We start from the raw sequence: 22,319 nt of genomic DNA, 5'->3' as shown, positions 1-22,319 counted from the left end.
ATGTTTACCACAGTTACCAAGATGTTTCAAGAGCAATGGGGCCAGAGTCTTCATTGAGGGGCAGGACCCTAAGTGGGGTGGTTGCAGAAAGTGGAGCCCCAGACCTCTCCCTTAAGGGGGAGAAGAGGACAAAAGCCCTTGGCTCTGCCCCTGCCCTGTTTTCTCTGTTAAAGGGACGCAATCGCACATAAAGGTCCCATCTGGGGCCTCCACCTCCATCTCACGTAGTATATCTCTTGCAGGGCTTCGCAGGGCCAGGGTACGGCCTGTAGAGGGCACTCTCCAGGATCGTAGTAAAGCCTGAGTTGCTCAGAGTGAGAAGACCCCAGGAAGAAAGTCCAGCCTTCTCTGCTCACATGGATCACCACCGGGACACCAGTTTTCAGGGGGCAAACCACAGCCTCAGGAAATCTAGGCTCTGGAGCTTGCTGCTCTGGCACTGTACACAGGTCATGAAGCCTCAGTTTCTTTAGCTATAAGTGAGCCCACCTCACCGAGTTCTGGGATCCGGTGAAGATTAACCACTCAAGTACACAATACACCAAAGCTGTCACAGGACTGGGAAGTAGCAGCAGGTGTATCCTATCATTAGCTTTTGCAGGGTGAGGGGTGGGGGGGGGTGGGATAGAACCCAGGATCTTGTGTGTGTTATGCAGGTACTGTGCCACTGAGCTACATCCTCAGTCCCAGACAGCATCCAATCCATAGTAGTTATAAAGCTGATACCAGGGATAATGACTAATGATGATGATGCAGGGACTCAGTCATTGTCTTGAATTTCCTAACTAGGGAGTACCCAGCATCTGCCAACCTGGGATAGCTCCAGGGCTCTTCCTCCTCAGCAGCCCATCTGCCCTTCAGACCATGCTTTGCTGAGAGCTGCCCTCTAAGTCCCCCCAACTTTCTGCTTAGGTGACCTTTGGCCTTGGGCTCCATTATTATCCAGAAATCTGTAGGAGAGACCCAGGGGTTTCAGGAGCCAGACCCTAGGCAGCTTACCCTGCTTTGGCTTGGAGGAACAGAACTGATGAGTGACTCCAGGCAGGAGATTCCCAATGGGCCTTGTTGTAGATGTTCAAGGAGGAAGTCCATGGAAGGAAAGTCCCTATAATCCTCTGGCCCTCCTTCATGCCTTTATCCCGAGAGTGGCCTGAGTCTGGATTTTTTTTTTTTTTTTTTGCTGGTCCTGGGGCTTGAACTCAGGGCTTGGGCACTGTCCCTGAGCCTCTCTGTGCTCAAGGCTAGCGCTCTACCACTTGAGCCACAGCACCACTTCCAGCTTCTTCTGTATATGTGGTGGTGAGGAATCCAACCCAGGGCTTCATGCATGCTAGGCAAGCCACTCTACCACTAAGCCACCTTCCCAGCCCTGAGGCTGGATTCTTTTGGTGTACAGTGAGAAGCCCAAGATAGCTAGGGTTGAGATCTGGTCCAGTCTTAGGCCAGATGTACCTCTCTGTTGTGCAGGTCCCAAGGTGGGTACTCATGGGACTGGCACCTGAGAGGTGGTGGTGAGAGAAAAGGCCCAACGATTGGAGCCCAGCAACCGTGGGCTCCAACTATCCCTATATGACTTCTCTTTGTCTGCCTCCCCCTAGGGTGCCTACTCCAGTGTAACATTGTGAAGCCTCCAGCTGTCACTTGTGAAGAGAGGACACAGTAAGTATCTGAATGCTATAGGGGGGTATCATAAAGTGGAAGGCCTCTCGGCAGCTGGGTGGGCCAAGGTGGCCGTGGGAGTGTGTGCATATGTGTGCAAGGATGAACCTGGATGTGTATACACGCAGAGGCTGCCCTCTCCCAAGAATTCCCATGGCACGTGCGGACCTGCAGGTACAGATGCACTTCATTATCTTCATGCTGATTCGGAGGCCCCTCTGTTCACCGTTGCTATGGAAACAAGGCGGCATTCCCCAGCCTCCAGAGAACCTAAGGTGCTGGGATGGAGAACTGGCAGGTTCTTCCCAAGAAGAGAGACAGCTGGTACAGAAGGCCCTGGAGGTGGGATTCTGGGGCTCAGGGAGTCCCCTGAGCTCTTCTGGGTAGCCCTGACTTCTCCGTAGCAGCCTTGGCCTCTTTGGGTGCTAGAGCTGTATCCCCTCTGGCTCCCCTGCAGTCTCAGGTAGGGAACTCGATCTCTTTGTGCCTCAGTCTCCTCTTGTTTAGATGGCAGAAAACAGCAGGTGACCACAGGAAACCTAGACCTGGAGTATGCCCTTTTCCTGTCTGAGCCAGGAGCCTCCTGCAGATGCACCCCTCTGCAGTGTCTTGTGGGTGTCTCACAATGCCTACATTGCACAAATAACGGAGGCCAGTGGTGAGGCCACGCCCTGGGCCTGCCCTGCACCACACGTGCAGCCCCTCAGCCATAGACCAACTCCACAGAGGGGACGGGCGATTCCAAGCACATTTTCAGGGTTCTGAGGAGGAGGCCAGGCCAGTTAACCTGGGCCACTGGCACTGGACATCACATTCAGCCCTGCCAACACCCAGGACTGCTGAAACAGGCTCTGGGAGAGCAGACCCCAGTTTAGGAGGAACATTCTTTTCACAATCTTGACTCTAGGCTTTCATTGAAACCTCAGGTATCCTGCATGCATACTTCACTTCATTTGTGTGGAATTGTGTCATCAGATAGTAGAAACATCCTCCTGCTCCATGCTGCTGAGCAATGACCATGGCCCTCACTGTTGCCCCAGGAACCATATCTAAATGATTCAAGATAGACCAGATAGACCAAGAGGAGGGATGAGATTGAGCTCCCAACCATGGAATAGAGTAAGAACCATCCAAAGGTTTTATCTATTAGAGGCTGGGATTGGTGAGGGAAGGGGTGGGATGGGTAGATCTGGCTGGGATGACCTCATGTGAATGATTGTCTTTCTCTGGCTGAGCCCTGAGGTGCACTCCGCTAAAAACAGTGGCTTCCCCAGTAGGAGGAAGAGAAATTATTGTACCAGACCAGGCTTGGCTGGGCTGTATCCCCAGCTGCCAGAATCTCTTTATTCACCCCAGAGAGGTGAATGCTAGAGGTTAACATTGGCAGAGGGAAAAGGAGCCTGCTTGTTCCATATCGGGAAGACTGTTCATCAGAGCAAGGGTGCTGGATTGGTAGGGAGTTGTAGTGGGAGGTAGAAGGGTAGGGACCAAATCAAGAGGTAAGGGTGGGTGTACTATGGGCAGCCCAGCTATCAGCTTAATTCTCCAAGCAGAGGGAAAACCAGTCAATTTGGAGAAACTAGCCACAGTAGGAGCTGCTGTGAGAAGGCCAGAGCCCAACAACAAGGCCCATCTGTCCAGGAGTGAGATCCTGAGGAGGAGAGGTGGGGCCGTGGGAAGGAGCAGGTGCAGGATGTGGATGAGGGTGGGTTCTGGCTGCCTTGGCTGGAGGTGGTTGGAGGAGGACCTGGGGGCTTGGCAGGCTGCACATGGGAGGCATTGAGATGCTATTGGCTGGCTTGAGTCAGGGGTGTCTGTGGGCTTCTGGGAGCCAGTCCAGGAAGCAGCTGGAAAGGCGGGTTTTACAGAGGAGGAACCAGAAGGTCAGAGGGTTGTTTTTTTCCAGTCTTCCTGAGGCCGGAAAAAGCCTATTTGAGGATCTGAACCTAGGTCTGAGGAGTTCGCTGAGGTGTAGCACTTTGTCTATTATTTGGAGCCTTGATTCTGGATGTGGCTGACTTGACCCAGAATTCAGGTTCTTCTGGAGGGGACATTGCAGACAACTCCTTGTTACCAGGCCCAGTAAGCCTAGAACACTGTAGCAGAATCTTTCGGCCCAGACTTTTGCTCTGTAGAGGGTCGCTCTCACAATCCCCAGCCTCCTAGTCTGACACACAAGGGCTTCCCCACGAGCTGCCTGGAGCTGCAGGAGTCCTTAAAGGACTAGTTTCTGTCTTCACTCACGGGCTCCTCTAGGAGAGTGCAATCACCTCTGTTTCTGTTTACAGATGAAAAGATCAATGGAGGCCGACAGACATGCAGGGCTTGACCCCTTCCTTCACTGGAGGTTGGGGGTGAAGTCAGGATCCAGCCCCTCAGCGGGGCAGTTGTGTGTCCTAGTCTGGTGGTTCTCTGAACCACCACTCTCATGGACCTGACTTCAGGCCTGAAGCTCCAGCTCCCAGGACTTCCTGCCTCTGCCCAGCGCTTCCCTCCTCTTGGCCAGCTCCCTGGGGAACAGCCAGGACCACCCCACCCCCTCCCGGGCTGTGCTCCTGGCAGCTCTGCCACCCTGGGCTCTGGTCCGGGGGTGGTCCCTGGCGGAGAGGGAGGCAGGCAGAAGTGGGGAATTGGTGAGGCTGAGATGCAGGGCATCCGGAGACCCCAAAGCCCCCACCTCCTGGCTCATTGTGCTCCAAGCTGGGTGGGCAGAGCTTTTTGGAAAGGGGTAGCTTGAGGTTTTAATCACTTTATCAATGTTTGTTTGTGTAATTCAACCCCGAGATGCTTTTCCCTCCATCTGTCCCCACCATCTGCTCCCATCAGGATTTTCCAAACCGTTTGGGACCCAAGAGGCATAGGGGGGTGTGGGAGGGTCTGGGCCTCTGACACCTCTACCCACCTCACTGCAACTCCAGAGAGGGGCCCCAGCTCTGGAGTCACACAGAACGGGGTTAAAGTTCACTTTAGTGCTGCATACTTCTGGAAGGGGATTTCAGTTCCCTGAGCCTCAGTCTCTGTACCTGTAAAATGGCAGCAATATTGGCCATTACTTAGGGGCACTGAGCATCACACAGGTGACCCATATAGAGTGCTCTGACCCGTATAGATGCTCAAGAGATGGAGTTCCTCTTTCTTTGTTTCCTACATGCCAAGAGCTGGCCCTGCCCTTGTCTTTGGTGGTAGAGCTACCTTGCCACCTCTGATCCCCTCACTTCACTTTTCCAATCCTGGGACCTGCTTGCTGTCTGTCCCATGGACCCTGCCTGATGCTCTGTTCTACCAATTTCTTGCCTCTACTTCTACCCCAAGCTGTGCCTCCTGCCTTCCTCCTGGGAGGCGACAGGGCCTTGGCAGCAAGGGTATTCCTGCCCCACCACATACACACAAGGGGTCTTCAAAGGAGACAGATCTGTGGGCTCTGTGCTCTCCAGTTATGCTCACACTTGCTTCAGGTCATCAAGGACTAAGGGGTCTAGGCCTTTTGAGCTTTTCTGAGCTATACAAAGAAGTAAGACTTAGAACCCTGGCCTGGCTCAGGGGACCTTCCAGTGCTTCTAGAGTCCCTGGATGGGTAGAGATGACTGACAGCAGCAGGGCTGAGCTCTACCTCTGGATATCCTCTCTGCATTGTAAATGCAGGGCTGAGGCACCAGGATGAGGAGAGGCATGCTACTACCTTCAGAACCCCCTGTCTACTGTGGAGAAGGACACAGATCTAGAGTCCTGAGGGCAGGACCCAGAATCACCCTTACTGAGAAGACTAGCAATGGAGCCAGCTGAGTCAAGGAGCCAACCTTGACTGGAAGGACTGCCCCTCCTACCCACCCAGGATGGAGAGAAGGATCCAGACTAGGCTGGGAAGATTCCAGCTTCAGGCAGGAAGAGAGAATCATGGGAGCAGTAGAGGCAGAGGGAGGGACTGCAGGCTCCTCCCCCTGTTCCAAGCAAGGAAGGCCCTTGAGGCCAACCAGGAGGAGGTTGTCACTAGAGGGGCCTGAGGTGGGGGCTGAGGAAACTCTCTGCTCCCCCTTCCCAGGTCCTTAGGCAGGAGGCAGCTGGGAACCACCCACATGCTGTCTGGTGTCTTTCACGCCTCCACTGGGGGTCCCAACACCAGAGCCAAGGCACACAGTGGAGCCCATGTTAATGTTCCGGAGGGCCCAGCTGTCCCAACCCCACCCGTCTGGCTCCCCAGCTCCTCCAATGGAGACCTCCCCCTTCCTCCCAGCGGGAAGGACTAAGTCTAGACTGATGGCTCAGGAGGCTTGGTGTGGGGACCTCAAAGGGGAACTTTAGACAAAGCTCCAGGGAGCCAAGAGGGCCTGAGCCACAGGCCTGAGCGTGCGTTGGGGAAGGGCTGTCTAGAGGTGGCACAGGGTGTCAGCTTCACCTTTCCAAGGATGTCAGGAAAGCAGACCCATCCTGCCACCCAAGATCCTGCCGCCAACGTGATCCCCACTTGCCTTCCACTACTCCATCTTCATACAATGGCTGCAGGAGCAGTTGCTCAGAAGTCAGACCCTCTCTCATTCTCCTCAGACCCAAGGACTTCTCGTCTTACCTGAAACATGAACGGAAGGCCTTGGCATAGTCCCCATAGCTCTAGATCTGCCACCATACTGTTTCCCATGACCTACCTGATATACCACAGAACTGACTTGTATGCGACTGCGTCCATGGTTTCTTACGCATGCCTGCGACCTCACTGCCCAGAACAGTGCTGGGTGCAGGGCCAGCACTTGCTCAATGTGGGAATGAAAGACAGAATGAATGCAGGCACATGGATTCAAGTGTGAGCCCTCCATTCCCTTGCTACAGTAGGACACATGGGCAAAGTCATTCAACACCCCCCCCCCCAGCCTCAGTTTCCTCATCTGTAAAATAGGGCAATTACCGAGACGGAGAAATGACCGAACTGAAGCCAAAGGGTTGTTGCTGGGGTTGGAAGAAGGAGGATGCAGCCCCCCTGCGGCAGCAGGAGGAGCTTTGGTCAGGTCACTCGGGAGAGCACACGGACGCCCCTCAGGGACCCTCACAGCCCCGGGGCAGGGCACAGGCCTGCGCAGGCAGAGCCTGGGCTGAGGAGGGGTTTTCCGCGGAGGGGAAGAGCGGTGTGCACGGGAGGTGGGAGGCGGGGTGGATTCTAAGAAGGTGGGGGTGAGGTGGAGAGGAGGGGCCGGGAAGGGGGCAGGGGGCGTGTCTGCCCCTCCCCCGAGGGCTCGAGACTGAAGGAATGCGCACCCCTTGCTCCCCAAAGAGCTCTGCAGGTTCCTGAGTTGAGGTTGGGGGCGCGGGGCGGGGTGGTGGGGACAGGGAGGGCGCCCATCGCCTCCACACCCAGGACCCGGATTCCGCTCGGAGCGGAGCGACGACGTGCGGCCCTGCGTCCAGGTAGGGGTGGGGAGGACGCGGGATGGTCTCTGGGCACTGACCCGCCCTCCATTCAGGCTCAGCTGGGGGGGGTCCCAGCCTTCGTCCTCGGCGGGATGACCCCTCCCGAGGGGGCGCGGGGAAGTGAGGGCGCCCCCTCTCCCTCCCGGCGGGGGCGGGGCGGAGCCACCCCGGGTTGGAGGGTCCCCCCCAGGGGAGGGGCTCGGGGCGGGCGCCGCGGGGCGGCTCCCTCGCAGTCCCGCCCGCCCCCCAGCCGCCTCTGCCGCCGCGCGCCGCAGCAGCGCCGCCTTCCCTGCGCAGTCGGTGTCTCGGCGTCGCTGGGTGAGTGGGGGCTGCTGGGGCAGGGGCCGGGTGGGGGGCGCGGGGAGGGAGCCCCGGAGCCCCGGGGCCGCGTCCGGGGCTCTCCGATCCCTGGGGTCCCCGCGGGAGTCCGCCCTCGGCGGGCGGGCCCGGGGAGCGGGCGCCCCTGGGGACGCGGGGCGCTCTCCAGGGTCCTGAACGCCTGCGAGCCCCGCGTTTCGGCCGCCCCGGGGCGCCCCCTCCAGGAGGGGACACGCTCCCCCGAGACCGGGCGGATTGAGGCGGGAGTGGGGGGGTTGGAGAGGGGATCAGGGCGGGTCGCTCAGGTCCGGCTGTGAGGTTCTTCCCATTTGGGGAGCTGGGGAGGTGGGTGTACCCGAAGAAGACAACAGAATCTTCTTCCCTCCGGGAGGGGTCATTCCGAGGGTAGTAGAGAGCAGGGGGCACCGGGGGTAGCCCTCCTGCCCCGCAGATTCCTCTGCCCCCACCCCGGTGACCCAGTTCCTTGGACCTTGAGGAGGGGGTAAGGGACACACTCCCTTGCTCAGCCCTACGCATTTCCTCAGTCCCTTCCCACACACTTGTTCTGTGGGTCCTCAGCCCTGGGGCAAAAGAGGCTGATCTAGAAAGGAGGGGGCACAACTTGGAGAAACATGCCTGTGACACACCGCTGAGGACGCACAGGTCCCCCGCACGCTCCTCTTTCCATGTGACAGGGGCACACCTGGTCACCCGCACCCGAAATGCACATGCACAGACATGGAGGGAACACACGGGGAGACAGGCAGTGCAGAACCAGGGCGCAGCACCGTGCGTGAGCGCGTGCATCTCAGCCCTCGCCCACCTGCATGTTCATGGAGCTCCCTGCACAGGCGTGCACAGGGAGGGACCCCTTGCCCTGTCTCACTTGCCTTCCCAGTGCGCGTGTGTGCGTGTGTGTGGCAACTGCACACACCCCTACATCCCTGCCTATCACCACCTGGCTGCCTCCCTTGCCTTGCTGCCCACCTTGCCTCCTGTTCCAACTCCTGCCCTGAGGAGACCTTTCAGGACTACTAGGGGAGGGTTAATAGGCCAGGGGCTTCCCTGTGAAATGAGCCCCAACAGGTCTGGGAAGGCCTTCAGATCCCTCTCCTGGGACCTAGGAGCATCCCAAGGTGACAGGGAGGGAAGAATGACAAGGGTGCCTGCAGGTCCCACGTGCAGCTGGCCGTGTGAGAGGTGTCGACACGCGAGTTGGCATGTGATGGCGTGTGTGAGACATGTGGGGTCGTGGGCTGGTGTGTCTTCATGCACAGGGTATAGGAGCCGCGCGTGGTGCCCTGTGTCAGAACGTGAGTTGTGGGGCCAAAAGAATGTGGTGTGTAGAGGCATGATGACCCGTGGGTGGTGCGAGCTGGTATGTGAGTGGCATGGGACTCTGTGCGTGGATTTGGTGTGTGGCCCTGTGCATTCATTTGCATATTGTGCTTGATTTGGTGTGGCATCTGGATTACCTTTAAACCATTTTCATTTAGGTTATTAACAGTTATCAATGCAAGCACAGCTCTAAATGCTTCCTGTGTATTAGCTAATTTAATCCCCATGACAATCATGTGAGGTAAGCGCTATTATTACTCCCACTCCCCGGATGAGGAGGAGAGGTTAAGGAACTTGCCCAAGGTCACCAGCTTATAAGAGGCAGAGCTGAGCTTCAAACCAGGTGAGAGGGCTCTGTAGCCCAGGTTAGCACCTAGCCAGGGCTGTCCCTTATCAGGCCCATCTGTAGGAGAGCAGGGCAGTGTCTGGTCTGCAGGTATATTTTGTGAATGGCAGGCGTATGGGAGCACTGATTGGGCAGTGGGTAGAGGGCAGGCCAGACGGTCTCTCTGCAAGGTCTTTCTGGTCAACTGTGAGAGTTGGCTTTGTTTTGCAATGGCTGTGTGGGCTTCTCTCTTCTCTGAGCCTGCCTTCTCCTCTGGCAAGTGGGGATAAATCACCTGACGTCCCCTTGGGGAGTTGAGAAGGTGTGTACTCTGGCACCCAGAAAGGTTCAGTAAATGTCAACCCCTTCCCTTCCGCTTTCTCTCTCTCCGGGGTCTCAGTTCCTGGGGACATGTGAGATCACAGAGGTGGGGCACCTGCGTGAGGCTGTGACCCAGGGCCATTTCCTTTCCTCCTGCTGGGTCAAGGGAGAAATTGAGGGGCCTGGAGAGGCCTTTCTGGAGTGCTGTCCAGTAAACCACTCCTCTCTGTCCCTTTTGGGGGCCCAGGTGGGACTTGGCGGCCATGGGCAAGCAGAACAGCAAGCTGCGGCCCGAGATGCTGCAGGACCTGCGGGAGAACACGGAGTTCTCAGAGCTGGAGCTGCAGGAGTGGTACAAGGGCTTCCTCAAGGACTGCCCAACAGGTATCCTCAACGTGGATGAGTTCAAGAAGATCTACGCCAACTTCTTCCCCTACGGCGACGCCTCCAAGTTTGCTGAGCACGTCTTCCGCACCTTTGACACCAACAGTGATGGCACCATCGACTTTCGGGAGTTCATCATCGCACTCAGCGTGACCTCACGTGGCCGTCTGGAGCAGAAGCTCATGTGGGCCTTCAGCATGTATGACCTGGACGGCAATGGCTACATCAGCCGAGAGGAGATGCTGGAGATTGTGCAGGTGGGCTGGGCCCCTCAGTGCCAGGCATAAGCCTGGCAGCTTCACTCACCACCCTTAGATTCATTCCACAAACCTGGTAGGCCCACGGTGGTAGGTGATATTCCTACCATCTCATAGACAAAGTTCCTCAGTAGGAGAGCCAGGTACCTGTCATCCTTGCTACTCAAGAAGCTGAGATCTGGGGATCATGGTTCAAAGCCAGCCCAGGCAGGAAAGTCTGTGAGACTCTTATCTCCAGTTAACCACCAAAAAGCCAGAAGTGGATCTGTGGCTCATATGGTAGAACACTAGCCTTGTGCATAAAAAGCTAAGGGTCAGGGGCTGGGAAGATGGCTCAGTGGTAGAGCGCGTGCCTTGCATGCCTGAGGCCCTGGGTTTGATTCCTCAGCACCACGTAAGCAAAAAGAAAAAAGCCGGAAGTGGTGGTGTGGCTCAAGTGGTAGAGCGCTAGCCTTGAGCTGAAGAGCTGAGGGACAGCGCCCAGGCCCAGAGTTCAGGCCCCACGACCGGACCCAAAAAAAAAAAAAAGCTAAGGGTCAATGCCCAAACTCTGAGTTCAAGCCCCAGAAGCACACACATGTGCACGCACATGCATGCACACACACTAAATCATTTCCAATTTAAATAGCTAAGAAAACTCCCAGATGGGCTGGGAAGGTGGCTCAGTGGTAGAGCGCTTGCCTTGCATGCACGAGGCCCTGGGTTCGATTCCTCAGCACCACATAAGCAAAAAGAAAAAAAAGCCGGAAGTGGCACTGTGGCTCAAGTGGTAGAGGGCTAGCCTTGAGCTGAAGAGCTGAGGGACAGTGCCCAGGTCCAGAGTTCAGGCCCCACAACCGGGATCCCCCCCAAAAAAGAAAACTCCCAAATACCTTGAGCCCAGACTTTGCAGTTAACATTTGGCCCCATTGCTTTATCTTTATGTGCATGCCAAGCTTTTCTGTGATTCTCAATGAGAAAGATAAAGGATGTATTTCCTAAGAATAAGGACATTCTCTTACATAACCCATAACATGATTATCCAAGTCAGAGCATTTAACATGGAAACAATGCTATTATCTAATCTACAGATCATATTCCAATTTTGCCAACTGTCTTCATGACGTTCTTTATAGTTTTTTTTTCTGGTCTAGGATTATGCTTTTTTTTTTTTTTGGTCATTCATGTCTCTTTAGTCTTCTTTAATCTGGAATCATCCCTCAACCTTTCTTTATCTTCCAAGACTTGACATTTCTGTAGAATGCAGGAAAGATGTTTTATTTTTTCCTCCTCAATACTAGAGATTGCACTCCGAGCTTTAGGCTTGCTATACAGGTGCCTTACCACTTGAGTCATACTCCCAGACTCCCAACTTTTTTTTGAAGCAGGTCTTGCTATTCTAGGCTGACCTCAAACTTTCAATCTTCTTACTTCAGCCACCCAAGTGCTGGGATTACATGTGTGGGCCACCATGCCTAAATAAAGCATTTTTTTTGTACTGGTGGCAATTGAGCCTAGGACCGAGTCCTGTGAAGTCAAATGTTCTACAACTGGGCTACTTCCCCAATCCGTAGTTATGCTTTATTGATCCCAATTTACTCAGAAGAAAATGCTCAGAGAGGTCAAGGCACTTGTTCAAAGCCTCACAGCCAAGCTCCAACAACCATATTTGCTCTAGACACTCAGTTGCTTTCCCTTACTAAAAGGAATAACCCAAACACTAGGACTGAGTTAGATGTTTATTTCCTTGGATCAGTAAATCCTTTTTTTTTTTTTTGTGGTTCTGGGGTTTGAACTCAGGGCTTCGTGCTGTTAGCTGGTACTCTATCACTTGAGTCATACCTCCAGCTCAGTGTACCCTTACCACAACCCTATGAGGCTCAGAGAGTTGGGGTATGACTTGCCTAAAGCCACACAGTACATAGGTAGAGTTAAATTCAGGCTGGCCACCCCTTAGAGCTGCCTCTGTTGACAGGTCTAGATTCCTAGCTAGATTTGGCTTGCCTTAGCTCTTAGCTTGCTCCCCAGAAAAATGGGCTCAGTGATGCTGTCCTCATGAGACTTATAGACCTGACAGGAATGTCTTTTTTTCTTTCTTTCTGGTTTTGGGCTTGAACTCAGGGCCTGAGAGCTGTCTGAGTTCTTTTCAGCTGGAGGCTAGTGCTCACTTGAAGCTACCGCTCTGCTTCCAGCTTTTTTTTTTTTTAATGATTAATTGAAGAGTCGTACAGACTTTTCTGCCTGTGTTGGCTTGTGTACCCTGATCCTCAGATCTCAACCTCCTGAGTAGCTAGGATTACAGGTGTGAGCCATGGGCATCAGGCTAGGAATGTCCTTTCTTAGCACAAATTTAAGCATGAAACAGATTTGCTTCCAACTAAAAACCTTCCAGAGCACCCATCCCCTTCGCTAAGACAGAAGACAGTTAGGACTCTGGTACTATTGCAGCCATTTCTGAATCTTCCCAGCTTTCCCTGCTTGTAAAGTGGGGACCACTGAGGCCCTGCTTTGAAGGGGCTACTGCAGGATAAAGCAGGTGATGGTTCTAGCCAAGGTGATGGTTCTACCCTGCAGGTATTCAGTCAATACCAGTGACTGCCAGCCATCATTGCCTCCTCCACACACCCTCTGATCAAGCCAGCATTCCTGAGATGTGCCAGAGTAATCCTGCATACAGCTTTACTCAAGCTCTTGTCCTCTCTCCTTTCTGCATCTCCAGTCCCTTCCCTTCTGCTCCCCAGCTCCATGGACGGCTCCCTTCCAGAGCTGGACTTCAGCTTTGGCTCTTCCTCTTGCTAAAGGTCTGACTTGAGTAGCACTGGTTTCCTGGAGGAAGGGATCCAGTCCTTCTGCCTCCTGCCTTAATGTTTGACTCTCACGTCTGAGGGCTAGGCATTCACTCTTGTGTTTCTGGATGATAGGGACCTTCCGGGGTCCTGATGGAGGGGTGGAGGCAAGCAGGGTGGCGGAGGACCATTCAGGGATTGGCTGGGTCCCAACCAGTCCAGAGGACATTTATGGCAAAGCATGAATGTATGTATGAATGGCTGCACTAGTGTGAACTGGTAAACCTCAGCCGGACTGGTGGAGCTGCAGTATCTAGTATCCCAGAAAAACCAGTCCTAGTCCTTGGAAATCTTCAGGACCTCTTCCCAGCCAGCCTCATCTCTCTAAGTCCTGGCTTCCTTTATAGCAGCCCAGAGGCTCCAGACAGCTGGTGCCGACAGAGCTCTGAACCCCAGTGTCTGATTAATGACAAGTAGGCTCCAGTGAAACTCCAGTGAGCAACAGCTCTAGACAATTAATTAGAAGGCTTGTCACAGGGGACTGGTCACTCTCTAAGCCACTGCTGATTTCCTGTCAGGGTCCAGTCCTGGGCCAGGTGGAGAGCACTAGAAGGGAAGACACTGTGCTTCTGAAGGGCTTCCACTCTGGTGGGAAAGATCAACGTCCAGGCCATGGTGATCAGCTTTGTGACAGGGTGGTAAGAGGGACACCTGGGAGCCCAGGGGACAGAGATAGGAAAGCCTGAGATCCCAGTGGGTAAATGACGGTAATAGGAGCTGCTGTTTAGTGACCATTGTTACTCTAGCCACCATTGTTTCAATTCTTCTGCCTCATTTAATCCTCTACAAAATCCTAAAAAGGGAGATATCCAAGGCTACCCTCAAGTGAATAATGGACCAGCATGGTACTCCAGGCCTATCTGACTTTGGAGCTTCTACTATTCCTCCCACCCAATTGCCCATACATGCAGCCAGCCACTAAGAGCAGTAGGTTTAAATCGTCTCTGTAATCAGTTCCTCTCCTGAGCCTCAGCTTTGTATCTGAAAAAAAAAAAGTGGGAGGCAGGGAGGGAAGATTGTGATGCCTGCTTTCAGAAGCTGTTGGGATGCTTAGAAATACTGCATGCAAGTCAGACACTGGTGGCTCACACCTGTAATCCTGTCTACTCAGGATGCTGAAATCTGAGGATTGGGGTTTGAATACAGCTCAGGTAGGAAAGTGAATGAAAGTCTTATCTCCAATTAACTAGCAAAAAGCCAGAAGTAGAGATGCAGGTCTAGTGGTAGAGTGATAGCCTTGAGTAAAAAAAAGACAGAGTCCAAGTCCTGTTTAAATGCCAATATAGGAATGCATGCGCGTGCGTGCACACAGACACACACACATCAAAAAAGAAAAAAGAAAAGGAAAGAAAATAAACACTGCATGCAGAACCTAGCACCCAGCAGCTGCCTGATAAAAGTAGATAATATTCTTGCTCCAAGCAAAGACTGTAAATGCTGGGAAATCTGAGAGGACCAGAGCTATTTGATTGTGGCAGAATTAGACACCCCGAGGAGTCCAGTGGTGACGGGTCAGAGGTGGGCAGTTTGTGAGGCATCTTGGTCTTTAAACAGGAGTCTGTGCCACCTGTCAATGTACTACTGGGCAGTAGCTCAATGTCCAAAGAGCTTTTCTGAATGGTGGGATTAGGAACAATCCTACAGAGATACAATTTATTCCCACAAGGTTCCAGGTAGCAGATTGCATCCTGACCCACCCTGGGTCTGAGAAGGGCTCGCTTGGAAAGCATGGAGTAAACTGAGCCCCAAGGAGGAGTGGGAGGCAGCAGAAGGAGCGTGGAGCAGCATCCAGAAGGAGCGGATGCATGGCAGGCCTGGAGGGGGCCTGTGTGTGACGGAACGAGGGGGCGGCCTGCTGGGCCGGGGACATGGCAGTGGAGATTTGTGTTTGGGAAGAGCTTTCAGAAGCAGCAAAGGGACAGACCACAGAAGGAAAAAGAGGCCAGAAAAGAGCAGCACAGAGGCATAAGCCAGACTGGAGAGATATGCCATGGAGAAATAAGGATGGCTTCCTGGAGGAGACACCAATCTGTAAAAGCTGAAGATCGAGGTGACCAGTCTGGTCATCTGGGGCACAAGGAACGCAGTCCATCCCATAGGCTGAGCACTTCATGTTACGTACATTTAGTACAAAAACCCACCTTCACTTTGCCTGGATGAGCAGGAGGCAGCTGCCACCTTCAGCCAAGCAGAGCCCAGGCTGTCCCTGAGCAGGCAGGTGTGCATTTGCATTTCATTTGCATAATCTCCACCCCCCAGAGACTGCAAACCAGTCTTGCTCCCCCTGCCAGACAAAGGGGTACTGCAGTCTAGTGCCCCCTGTTGACTGAGTGCAATGCCCTCCAGAGTTTGGTGTTCCTGAGCACTGACACGAACTTGGCACTGACCCCCAAACCTGTACCCCACAGTTCTAAGCCCTTTGTTTGGGCCTCGATGTCCTCCAACATTACCCTCAACTTTTGGCCCCCTCTAGGAGTTTTCAGGCTGTGTTGCCTTTGTTTCTGCCACAGACTAGGCCAGCAATTCCTTTCCACCAGCTCATCCAAGACTCCCAGAGAGTGCTTGGGTGTTGGCAGGGGTGGAGGGGCGGCGGGGGGGAGGGGTCATGGAGTTTCTCTCATTCGCTGCCATCCCCTTTCTCCCACCCCTAGGCCATTTACAAGATGGTTTCCTCTGTGATGAAGATGCCAGAGGACGAGTCAACCCCTGAGAAGAGAACTGAGAAAATCTTCCGCCAAATGGACACGAACAATGATGGTGAGAGAGTGGGGGTGGGATGAAGCACCCCTCCTTCCCTCTTCTGTCCCCCAGGGTGGTGTCTGCATGACCTCCATCCCTCTCCTGCCCCCCCCCAGGGTGGTGTCCTGTACCCCTCCTTCCCTCTGCTGGCCCCAGGGTGGTGACCCATACCCCCCTTCCCCATCATCATCATCATCCTTTCCCTCCATTCTGCAGGCAAGCTGTCCCTTGAGGAGTTCATCCGTGGGGCCAAAAGCGACCCCTCCATCGTTCGCCTGCTGCAGTGTGACCCCAGCAGTGCTTCCCAGTTCTGAGTGACAGGAGCCAGGCCCTCCACCCCGCCTTCACCGGCCTTGCCGGCTCTCAGCTTCCTCTCCTTTGTGTCTATCCAGGCTGGGGGCCAGACAGGACTCCCTTCTGGGCCTGCACCTTTGGGTGGGGGCCTCTGGCAAAGGAAACCCTGAAAGCAAGGGGCCCAAGCAAGCACGTGCCAGCATCCTACAAGCCTAGAGGCAGTGTCTGCCCTGCCCTTCCCCACCTGCCCTGCCCTGGGACGCCCACCTCACCAGAGGGAAGGCTCCCCCTTGTAGATCTCAGCCTGGGTGGAGGTGGGACTCCCTCTCAGGAGAGAAAGATTGCAAGGCTGTGGGGCTTTGAGGAAGAAACACCCTTGAATCCCTTTCCTGCAGGAGAGCCCTAGCCTTTCCTGCCTTGAAAATGGAAAACCTTCCAGGATTCCAGCTGCCAGCTGTGGGTCCATGAACCCTGCCTGCCTTTTAGCACTTGGATGATCCCTGCCAGTCTCACAGAACACCGATCCACTGCTTTGTATTTTGCCTCACTACCTTCACACACACACACACACACACACACACACACACACACGGGCAGAGCCCTCCACAGCATTCTGAGTGGGAAAGAAGTGCAGGCCCCTGGCCGAGCCCCTGTCCCCCCCTGCATGCAGCCAGATGGAGCATATCTCTGTTCTTTTTAATAACTTCAGAATAAAGTCTCGTTTCAGTGCAGTGGGCTGGGTGGTTGAGGAAGGAGTTTGAGAATCTCTCCTGGGTGCCCAGGGATCCACTGAGCCTGCTTTGGCCAGCTCCAAGAGTCCTAGGCCCGCCTGGGCCTCCATGTCCACCTGGGCACTGATCATTGTTGCTGATTGGTTGTAGGTCCCAGTGGCCAGGGGCTGGGCAGTATGACGATCCTCAGAGGGTCAGTGGCACCAAGCTGGTACAGCTCAGCAGGTCATGGCTGTCCACAGGCTCTGGGCTCTCCTGTATCTGCAGAGACACAAGAACCCACTGAGCCCACTGGGTTACTCCAGGGATGGGGTAGCAGAAAGAGCTGGGGCAGGGCAAAGGGGCATCACCACCCCCTATGCAAATGCCAGGCCAGATCCTTGGAGTCTCCTCCATTCAAACTGGAAGCTTCCCTTAAGACTCATTCTGGGCCTTGGGAGAGCCAGGTGTCAGCTGTATCTTAGTGGGAAGATCTGACCTCTCTGGTCCTCCAAGCCTCTCCTTTTGATCCCGAGGAGAAAACTTTTGCCCTATTTCTCAAGGTTGGGACCCCAACGGGGGTATAGAAGACCAGCCTGGGCTCCCCAGCTACAGCTGGCAGGAAACATGGGGAGTCAGGCTCTGGAGGGAACTTACTGCGGGGTGGCTGCTTTTCCCCCACCAAGGCCTCAGTTCCAGCAGCTGGTGCATGAGCTGGACAGAGCGCACAGCAAACACACTCTCCGTCACGCAGAACACGAGGGAGGTGGCCCAGAGGCACAGGCTGGAGCTCTGCAGGACACGGGAGGCAGAGATGACTGCCTGAGGTTGGGGGAGTCGAGGAGCAGCCTCCAACAGCCCTGCCCACTGCTGTTAGGGGTCTGGGTACCACCCATATCAGGCCAAGGCACTTACATAAATGCGTGTGGGGTCAAAGGGACAGTCAGGCGTGAGCACCAGTAGTTCAGCATTCCCAAATGTACAGGCAGCCAGTAATGCCCGGCCTTGGGTGGCAAAGGTCACAGCAATCGAGGCCAAGAGGCCAAGGGCACAGGTCACAGAGAAAAAAGCACAGGCCACACTTGAGCTAAACACTGCCCAGCGCTGGAAGGGCAAAGATCACTGGTCAGTGACATCAGGCGTGGCCCCCAGGGCAACACTGGCTTCCCTGATGGTCAGCTGGGTCCTTAGGGCCACTGCTGCTTCTCCCCACAGCCCCATCCCAGGAAATGCCACATACCAGGGTGTGGCTCGGGAGGTATCGGGACAGCACTGCAGCTGCAATGCCCGTGGTGATGACCTGTGGGAGGACTCAAGTCAGCATGATCCCAGTGCAGGTAGTGGGGGAGGGGAGCAGGTGCAGGTCTGGACCACACCCCTGCCCTGCCCCCAACCCCCATTATCTCCATCTTCACACAGGAATGGCTCCTTCATGCCCCAGCTCTACAGTGATTTTTTTTGGGGGGGATGGGGGAGTCGGTCATGAGGCTTGAACTCTGGGCCTGGGCGCTGTCCCTGAGCTCTTCAGTTCAAGGCGAGTGCTCTGCCACTTGAGCCACAGTGCCACTTCCAGTTTTCGGGTGGTTTATTGGAGATAAGAGTCTCATGGACTTTCCTGCCTGGGCTGGCTTTGAGCTGCGATCTTCAGGTCTCAGCCTCCTGAGTAGCTAGGATTACAGGCGTGAGCCACCAGTGCCTGGCTACAGTGATGGTTTGAAAATCACTCTCTGCCTATAACCTTCTTTGACACCCTATTGACTACAAGGCTGAGTGTCAAAGAGGGACCTGCAGATCTCAGGCCTGCAGATGCATGCCAAGGAAGTGTGTGAAGCCACAGGGTACATGTGATGGGAGAAGACTTGGGGAGAAATGAGGTAACACAACTGGCAAGGGACTAAAATTAAAATTATGATAAAATGAATCAGGACCCTTTATAAAGTAGAATGTAAAAGCCGGAGGACACGACGTGGCTCCACCCCCATCAGCTCAGGTCTGCTCTGTGCCATGGCCCTCCATCACTGCCCTGCATGTGGGCATTGCGAGCAGCTGCTCTAGAAACTGCCTGTCCAGTACCCTCTCGCTGGGAGCTCCCTTCTACTCTTCTGCTGTGGGCCTGCCCTTCTGCAGGCTTCCTACCTACCCCAAAGGCAGTCCCAAATGGTCACTTCCCTGTAACCACTTGGGACCACGGAGCTTGAACAAATGGCTTTACTTTCACTGTACAACCTCTACTCAACTCACTGCCTCAACCTCTCTGGGCTAAGCTCCGCTCGGCAGCTGGAAGTCACCGGAAGGACAATGGTTTCAGGGTCAGACCTGAAATGGATTCAAATCTGGCTTGGCTTTTTTGAATCACGCACTTAGAGTCTTCTGTTCCTCCTTTGTAATACAGAGACCGGGAGCAGTGAGCATTAACTGGGTAAACAAGGGCAAAGGTGAACTGGTCCAGCCCCAGTGCCCATCCCGGTAGCCTTGCTAAACCCTGGGCCCTGCCTTCCTCATGCAGCTGCTGAGAATAGACTCCCAAGGACACAGCACCCAGCAGCAAATGCCCTGTCCACAGAGCCTCTCCTGCTTGCAGGGGCCAGGTTCAGCACGCCTGGAAGCCAGCCGGCTGGCTGAGCTTTCCAGTGCAACCAGGCTTCAAGAAGGAGCCATCCCTCAGCCGGGGAGGCGAAAAGGATAGTGCTGACTCTAAACGCAGATGACTCCCCAATGGTGCAGTGGCCTCTGCTGACAGCCAGGTAAGAGCCACTTCATACATGCAGTTATCAGACAGGGCATCACGTGGCCAACTAGGTATCAAGTAGTTGCTGTAGACCAGGTCTAAAGCTAAAGCTCCCACCAAGTTGTTTTTCTCAGGGTTGGCAGAACACCAGTCCCACCTCCACACACAGCATGGCTAGAGTCTGTACATGGAACGCCATCCCAGCTTCCTTTGCTGCCTGCTAGACCTAGCATGCCACATACCTGGGTTAGTAATTGCAACCCACCTGTGAACTCCTACTCATCCATCAATACCCAACGAGGAAGCCTCCACCTCTGTAAAATGCTGACGTTCCTTCTGTCCCACAGTGCCTTGACTATGTATGGTAATAATCCTCACAGTGGTGCACTCTAATCATGTGTACTGTGCTAAGTAAGCACTTGATGTGGGTGATCTTAGTACTTGCCAAGACCCTCTGAGGCAGACACTCGTACCATTTCATTTTGTAGCTAGGAAACCAAGGCAAAGAGAGTCTGAGTGACTGGTAAATGGTGTTGTGCTTGGTTTCCTGCTTACCCACCCAGACTCTTCTGGAAACCTATTAAAGACCTTCCTCCTTCCTTCCTTCCCTCTCTCCTTCCCTCCCTTTCTCCTCTTCCACCTTCTTTTTTTTTTCTTTCTTCTTTCTCCCTCCCCCAACCCCCGCACCCCATTCAGGTACTGGAGTTGCACTCAGAGTCTCACAATCTTAGCCTTTTCACTCAAGGCTGGTGCTCTATCACTTGAGCTACACCTCCACTTCCAGCTTTTTGCTGGTATTAATTGGAGATAAGAGTCTCACAGATTTTATCTGCCCAGGCTGGCTTCCAACAGAGATCCTCACATCTCAGCCTCCTGAGTAGCTAGGATTGCAGGTATGAGCCACCAGCACTGAACAGCATGAAAGATCTTTCAAACCCTTCCCTCCTGCTAGCTACCCTCCCAGCCCACCCATACCACAATGGCAGAAGTGACAGAGAGGATGTTGACCACGCAGTACTGCAGAGCCACAGCGTCCTGCGGGGCTGTCACGTAGCGCAGCACGGTGCCGTGCAGCACAGCCGCTGTGAGGAAGCTCATGTGGCCCAGGACCACCAGCACCAGGCCTGTCTTCATCAGCATCTTCTGGAAGCCATCCACACTCAGGCCACCTGTTTGGGACAGCAGGTCAGGGCCATGGTGAGGATCGTCCTGAGGCCTTGGAGGGATGACCTTTGAGTTATAAATCTATGGGTGGAGTCTTGGTTTTCTCATCTGTAAAAGGGCTTCACAATTCCTTTTGTGAGAGTTCTTGAAGCTATATGGTTAGGGAAGCACAGTACTGGGGCTTGAACTTGGGTGCCTTTTCACTCAAGGTTGATGTTCTACCACTGAAGCCACAGCTCCACTTCCAGCTTTGGGGTGGCTAATTGGAGATAAAAGGCTCACAGATTTTCCTGCCCAGGCTGGCTTCAAACAGGGACCTCACATCTCAGCCTCCTGAGTAGCAGACATAAGCCACAAGCCAGGCAAGGGGAAGGAATCTTGTTAGTGCTTTAGCTCAGTATTCTCTGGAAGTACTGGGATAAGCAAGGTCTTAGTTCAGGGAGCACTGGGAGGGGTGAAGGCCTGTGGGGGGAGGCTGGGACCAAAGGCAAGTCCTCTCTGAGTGGCTCTGGAGCTTCCCACCCTGTGGTCACATCCCAGTATCTGGACCCTTTCCTTGGGCAGCTCTGGCTCTTCCTAAGTTGTTCTCTGCAATGGCGCCCAGAGCCCCTGGCTCTGCCTTGGCGGTGACACACCCTGCTGACCCTCTGGCCCTGGGGGTCCTCTTTCTCTAGCAGCTCTATAAGACTACAGGAAATGACGTCAGGCCTCAGAACTGTGATTACACCCTTTCTTGTTAGGGCCCCCCCTCCCCATGGGACCTGACTTGGAGTTCCTTCCTAGATCTCCGTCTCCTTATCTCTGGCAAAGGAGATAGATGCTATTTTCTATATGGGAGCTCCACAGCTGAATAAACACAAGAAAAAGCCGGGCAAAGCCATCACCACACTGCCTGTGCTGAACCCTGGGCCAGAGGTAATTCAGGGGGCAGGGAGGCTGGAGTCCATTCAGTATCAGCTTCCTGCAGGCCTGCATCCAGTTCCTATGTTCTCTGGGCCCCAGATTTTTCCCTGAATAAAAGGGCGCAGGCCTGGTTTAGCTGGTTTCTAAGTCCCCCTACAGCCTGCAGGGTGGGGGAGCAGGACTGGGATCAGTAGTAGACTGTAGACGGGCAGGACAGGCACGTGGAACTGGAATAGCTTCCCGAAGATGAGCGTCTGGCCAGACAGGAAGAGGAAGGGCAGCTTTGTGACCCACCTCACCCCATCCACCCACCCACCCTGGGCTCCGGGCTGGGCTCCACACCACCAGCATCCTGGGACCAGGGCCCCGGTAGAACAGGGCAGCGCCAGCCTAGGCTGTTCCGAGAGAGGGGCTGGCGAGCTTTATAAAGAAAGCCTGGCTTTATTTCTAAGCACTGTGGGAGCATTTGGCACGGCGGCTGGCACTAAGCTAAATTCGTGCGCATGGCAGTCCCCATGCTCCACAGAAGGAAACTGAGGCTCAGGAGGTGTCTCCGCTAAGGAGTGGAGACTTTCCAGGGCGGTGGGACGGCCCGACGGCTGCAGCCAGTGCCCAGGCTGGGGAGGGGCGCGCCGGTCCGGTGCCCGCCCCGGTGGACGGGACCCCTGCCCTCCCGGCCTGGGGGGGGCGGAGGAGGGGCGGAGGCGAGTCGCGGCCCTGGACCCGGCCCCTCGGAGCTCCCGGCAGGTGGCGAGGGGGCTGCTCTCTATCCCGCACCTGGAGGCTCTCTGGGCGGTGAACGCGGGGGACAGCGGCCTAGGCACCGCGAGCCGCCCCGAGAAGACCCTCAGCAGCTCCGTCCCGCTGCCGGGGAAACTGAGGCCCGGACGCCGACGTCACCTGCCCCAGGCCACCAAGTGTGCGGTGGGGTTTCTGTCCCGTCCTGCGCCCCGTGCC

General features: G+C 54.8%; 2 protein-coding genes across 2 annotated transcripts in view; one reads left to right on the top strand and one right to left on the bottom strand.

Moving 5' to 3' along the window:
- Positions 1 to 7,299: 7,299 nt before the first annotated feature.
- Hpca (hippocalcin) lies at positions 7,300 to 16,089 on the top strand. Its single transcript, XM_013020535.1, has 4 exons — positions 7,300 to 7,374; positions 9,606 to 9,999; positions 15,476 to 15,581; positions 15,780 to 16,089. The coding sequence occupies exons 2-4, from the start codon at positions 9,622 to 9,624 to the stop codon at positions 15,875 to 15,877; spliced, it is 582 nt and encodes a 193-aa protein (XP_012875989.1). The 5' UTR covers positions 7,300 to 7,374; positions 9,606 to 9,621; the 3' UTR covers positions 15,878 to 16,089.
- A 463-nt stretch (positions 16,090 to 16,552) lies between these two features.
- Tmem54 (transmembrane protein 54) overlaps positions 16,553 to 22,319 on the bottom strand; it is a 7,722-nt gene continuing 1,955 nt past the window's right edge. Inside the window, exons 3-8 of the mRNA XM_013020490.1 lie at positions 21,520 to 21,616; positions 20,271 to 20,464; positions 17,808 to 17,867; positions 17,483 to 17,671; positions 17,225 to 17,359; positions 16,553 to 16,849 (exon numbers count right to left, since the gene is read on the bottom strand). Coding sequence (XP_012875944.1) covers positions 16,775 to 16,849; positions 17,225 to 17,359; positions 17,483 to 17,671; positions 17,808 to 17,867; positions 20,271 to 20,464; positions 21,520 to 21,616 — 750 coding nt within the window. The 3' untranslated portion in view covers positions 16,553 to 16,774. The remainder of the gene's footprint in view (positions 16,850 to 17,224; positions 17,360 to 17,482; positions 17,672 to 17,807; positions 17,868 to 20,270; positions 20,465 to 21,519; positions 21,617 to 22,319) is intronic.

Source organism: Dipodomys ordii, unplaced genomic scaffold (genome assembly GCF_000151885.1).
Source record: "Dipodomys ordii isolate 6190 unplaced genomic scaffold, Dord_2.0 Scaffold51, whole genome shotgun sequence".
Lineage (NCBI taxonomy): Eukaryota > Metazoa > Chordata > Mammalia > Rodentia > Heteromyidae > Dipodomys > Dipodomys ordii.
Note: the sequence above shows the minus strand (reverse complement) of the source record. Positions and strands in the feature narration are given on the sequence as shown.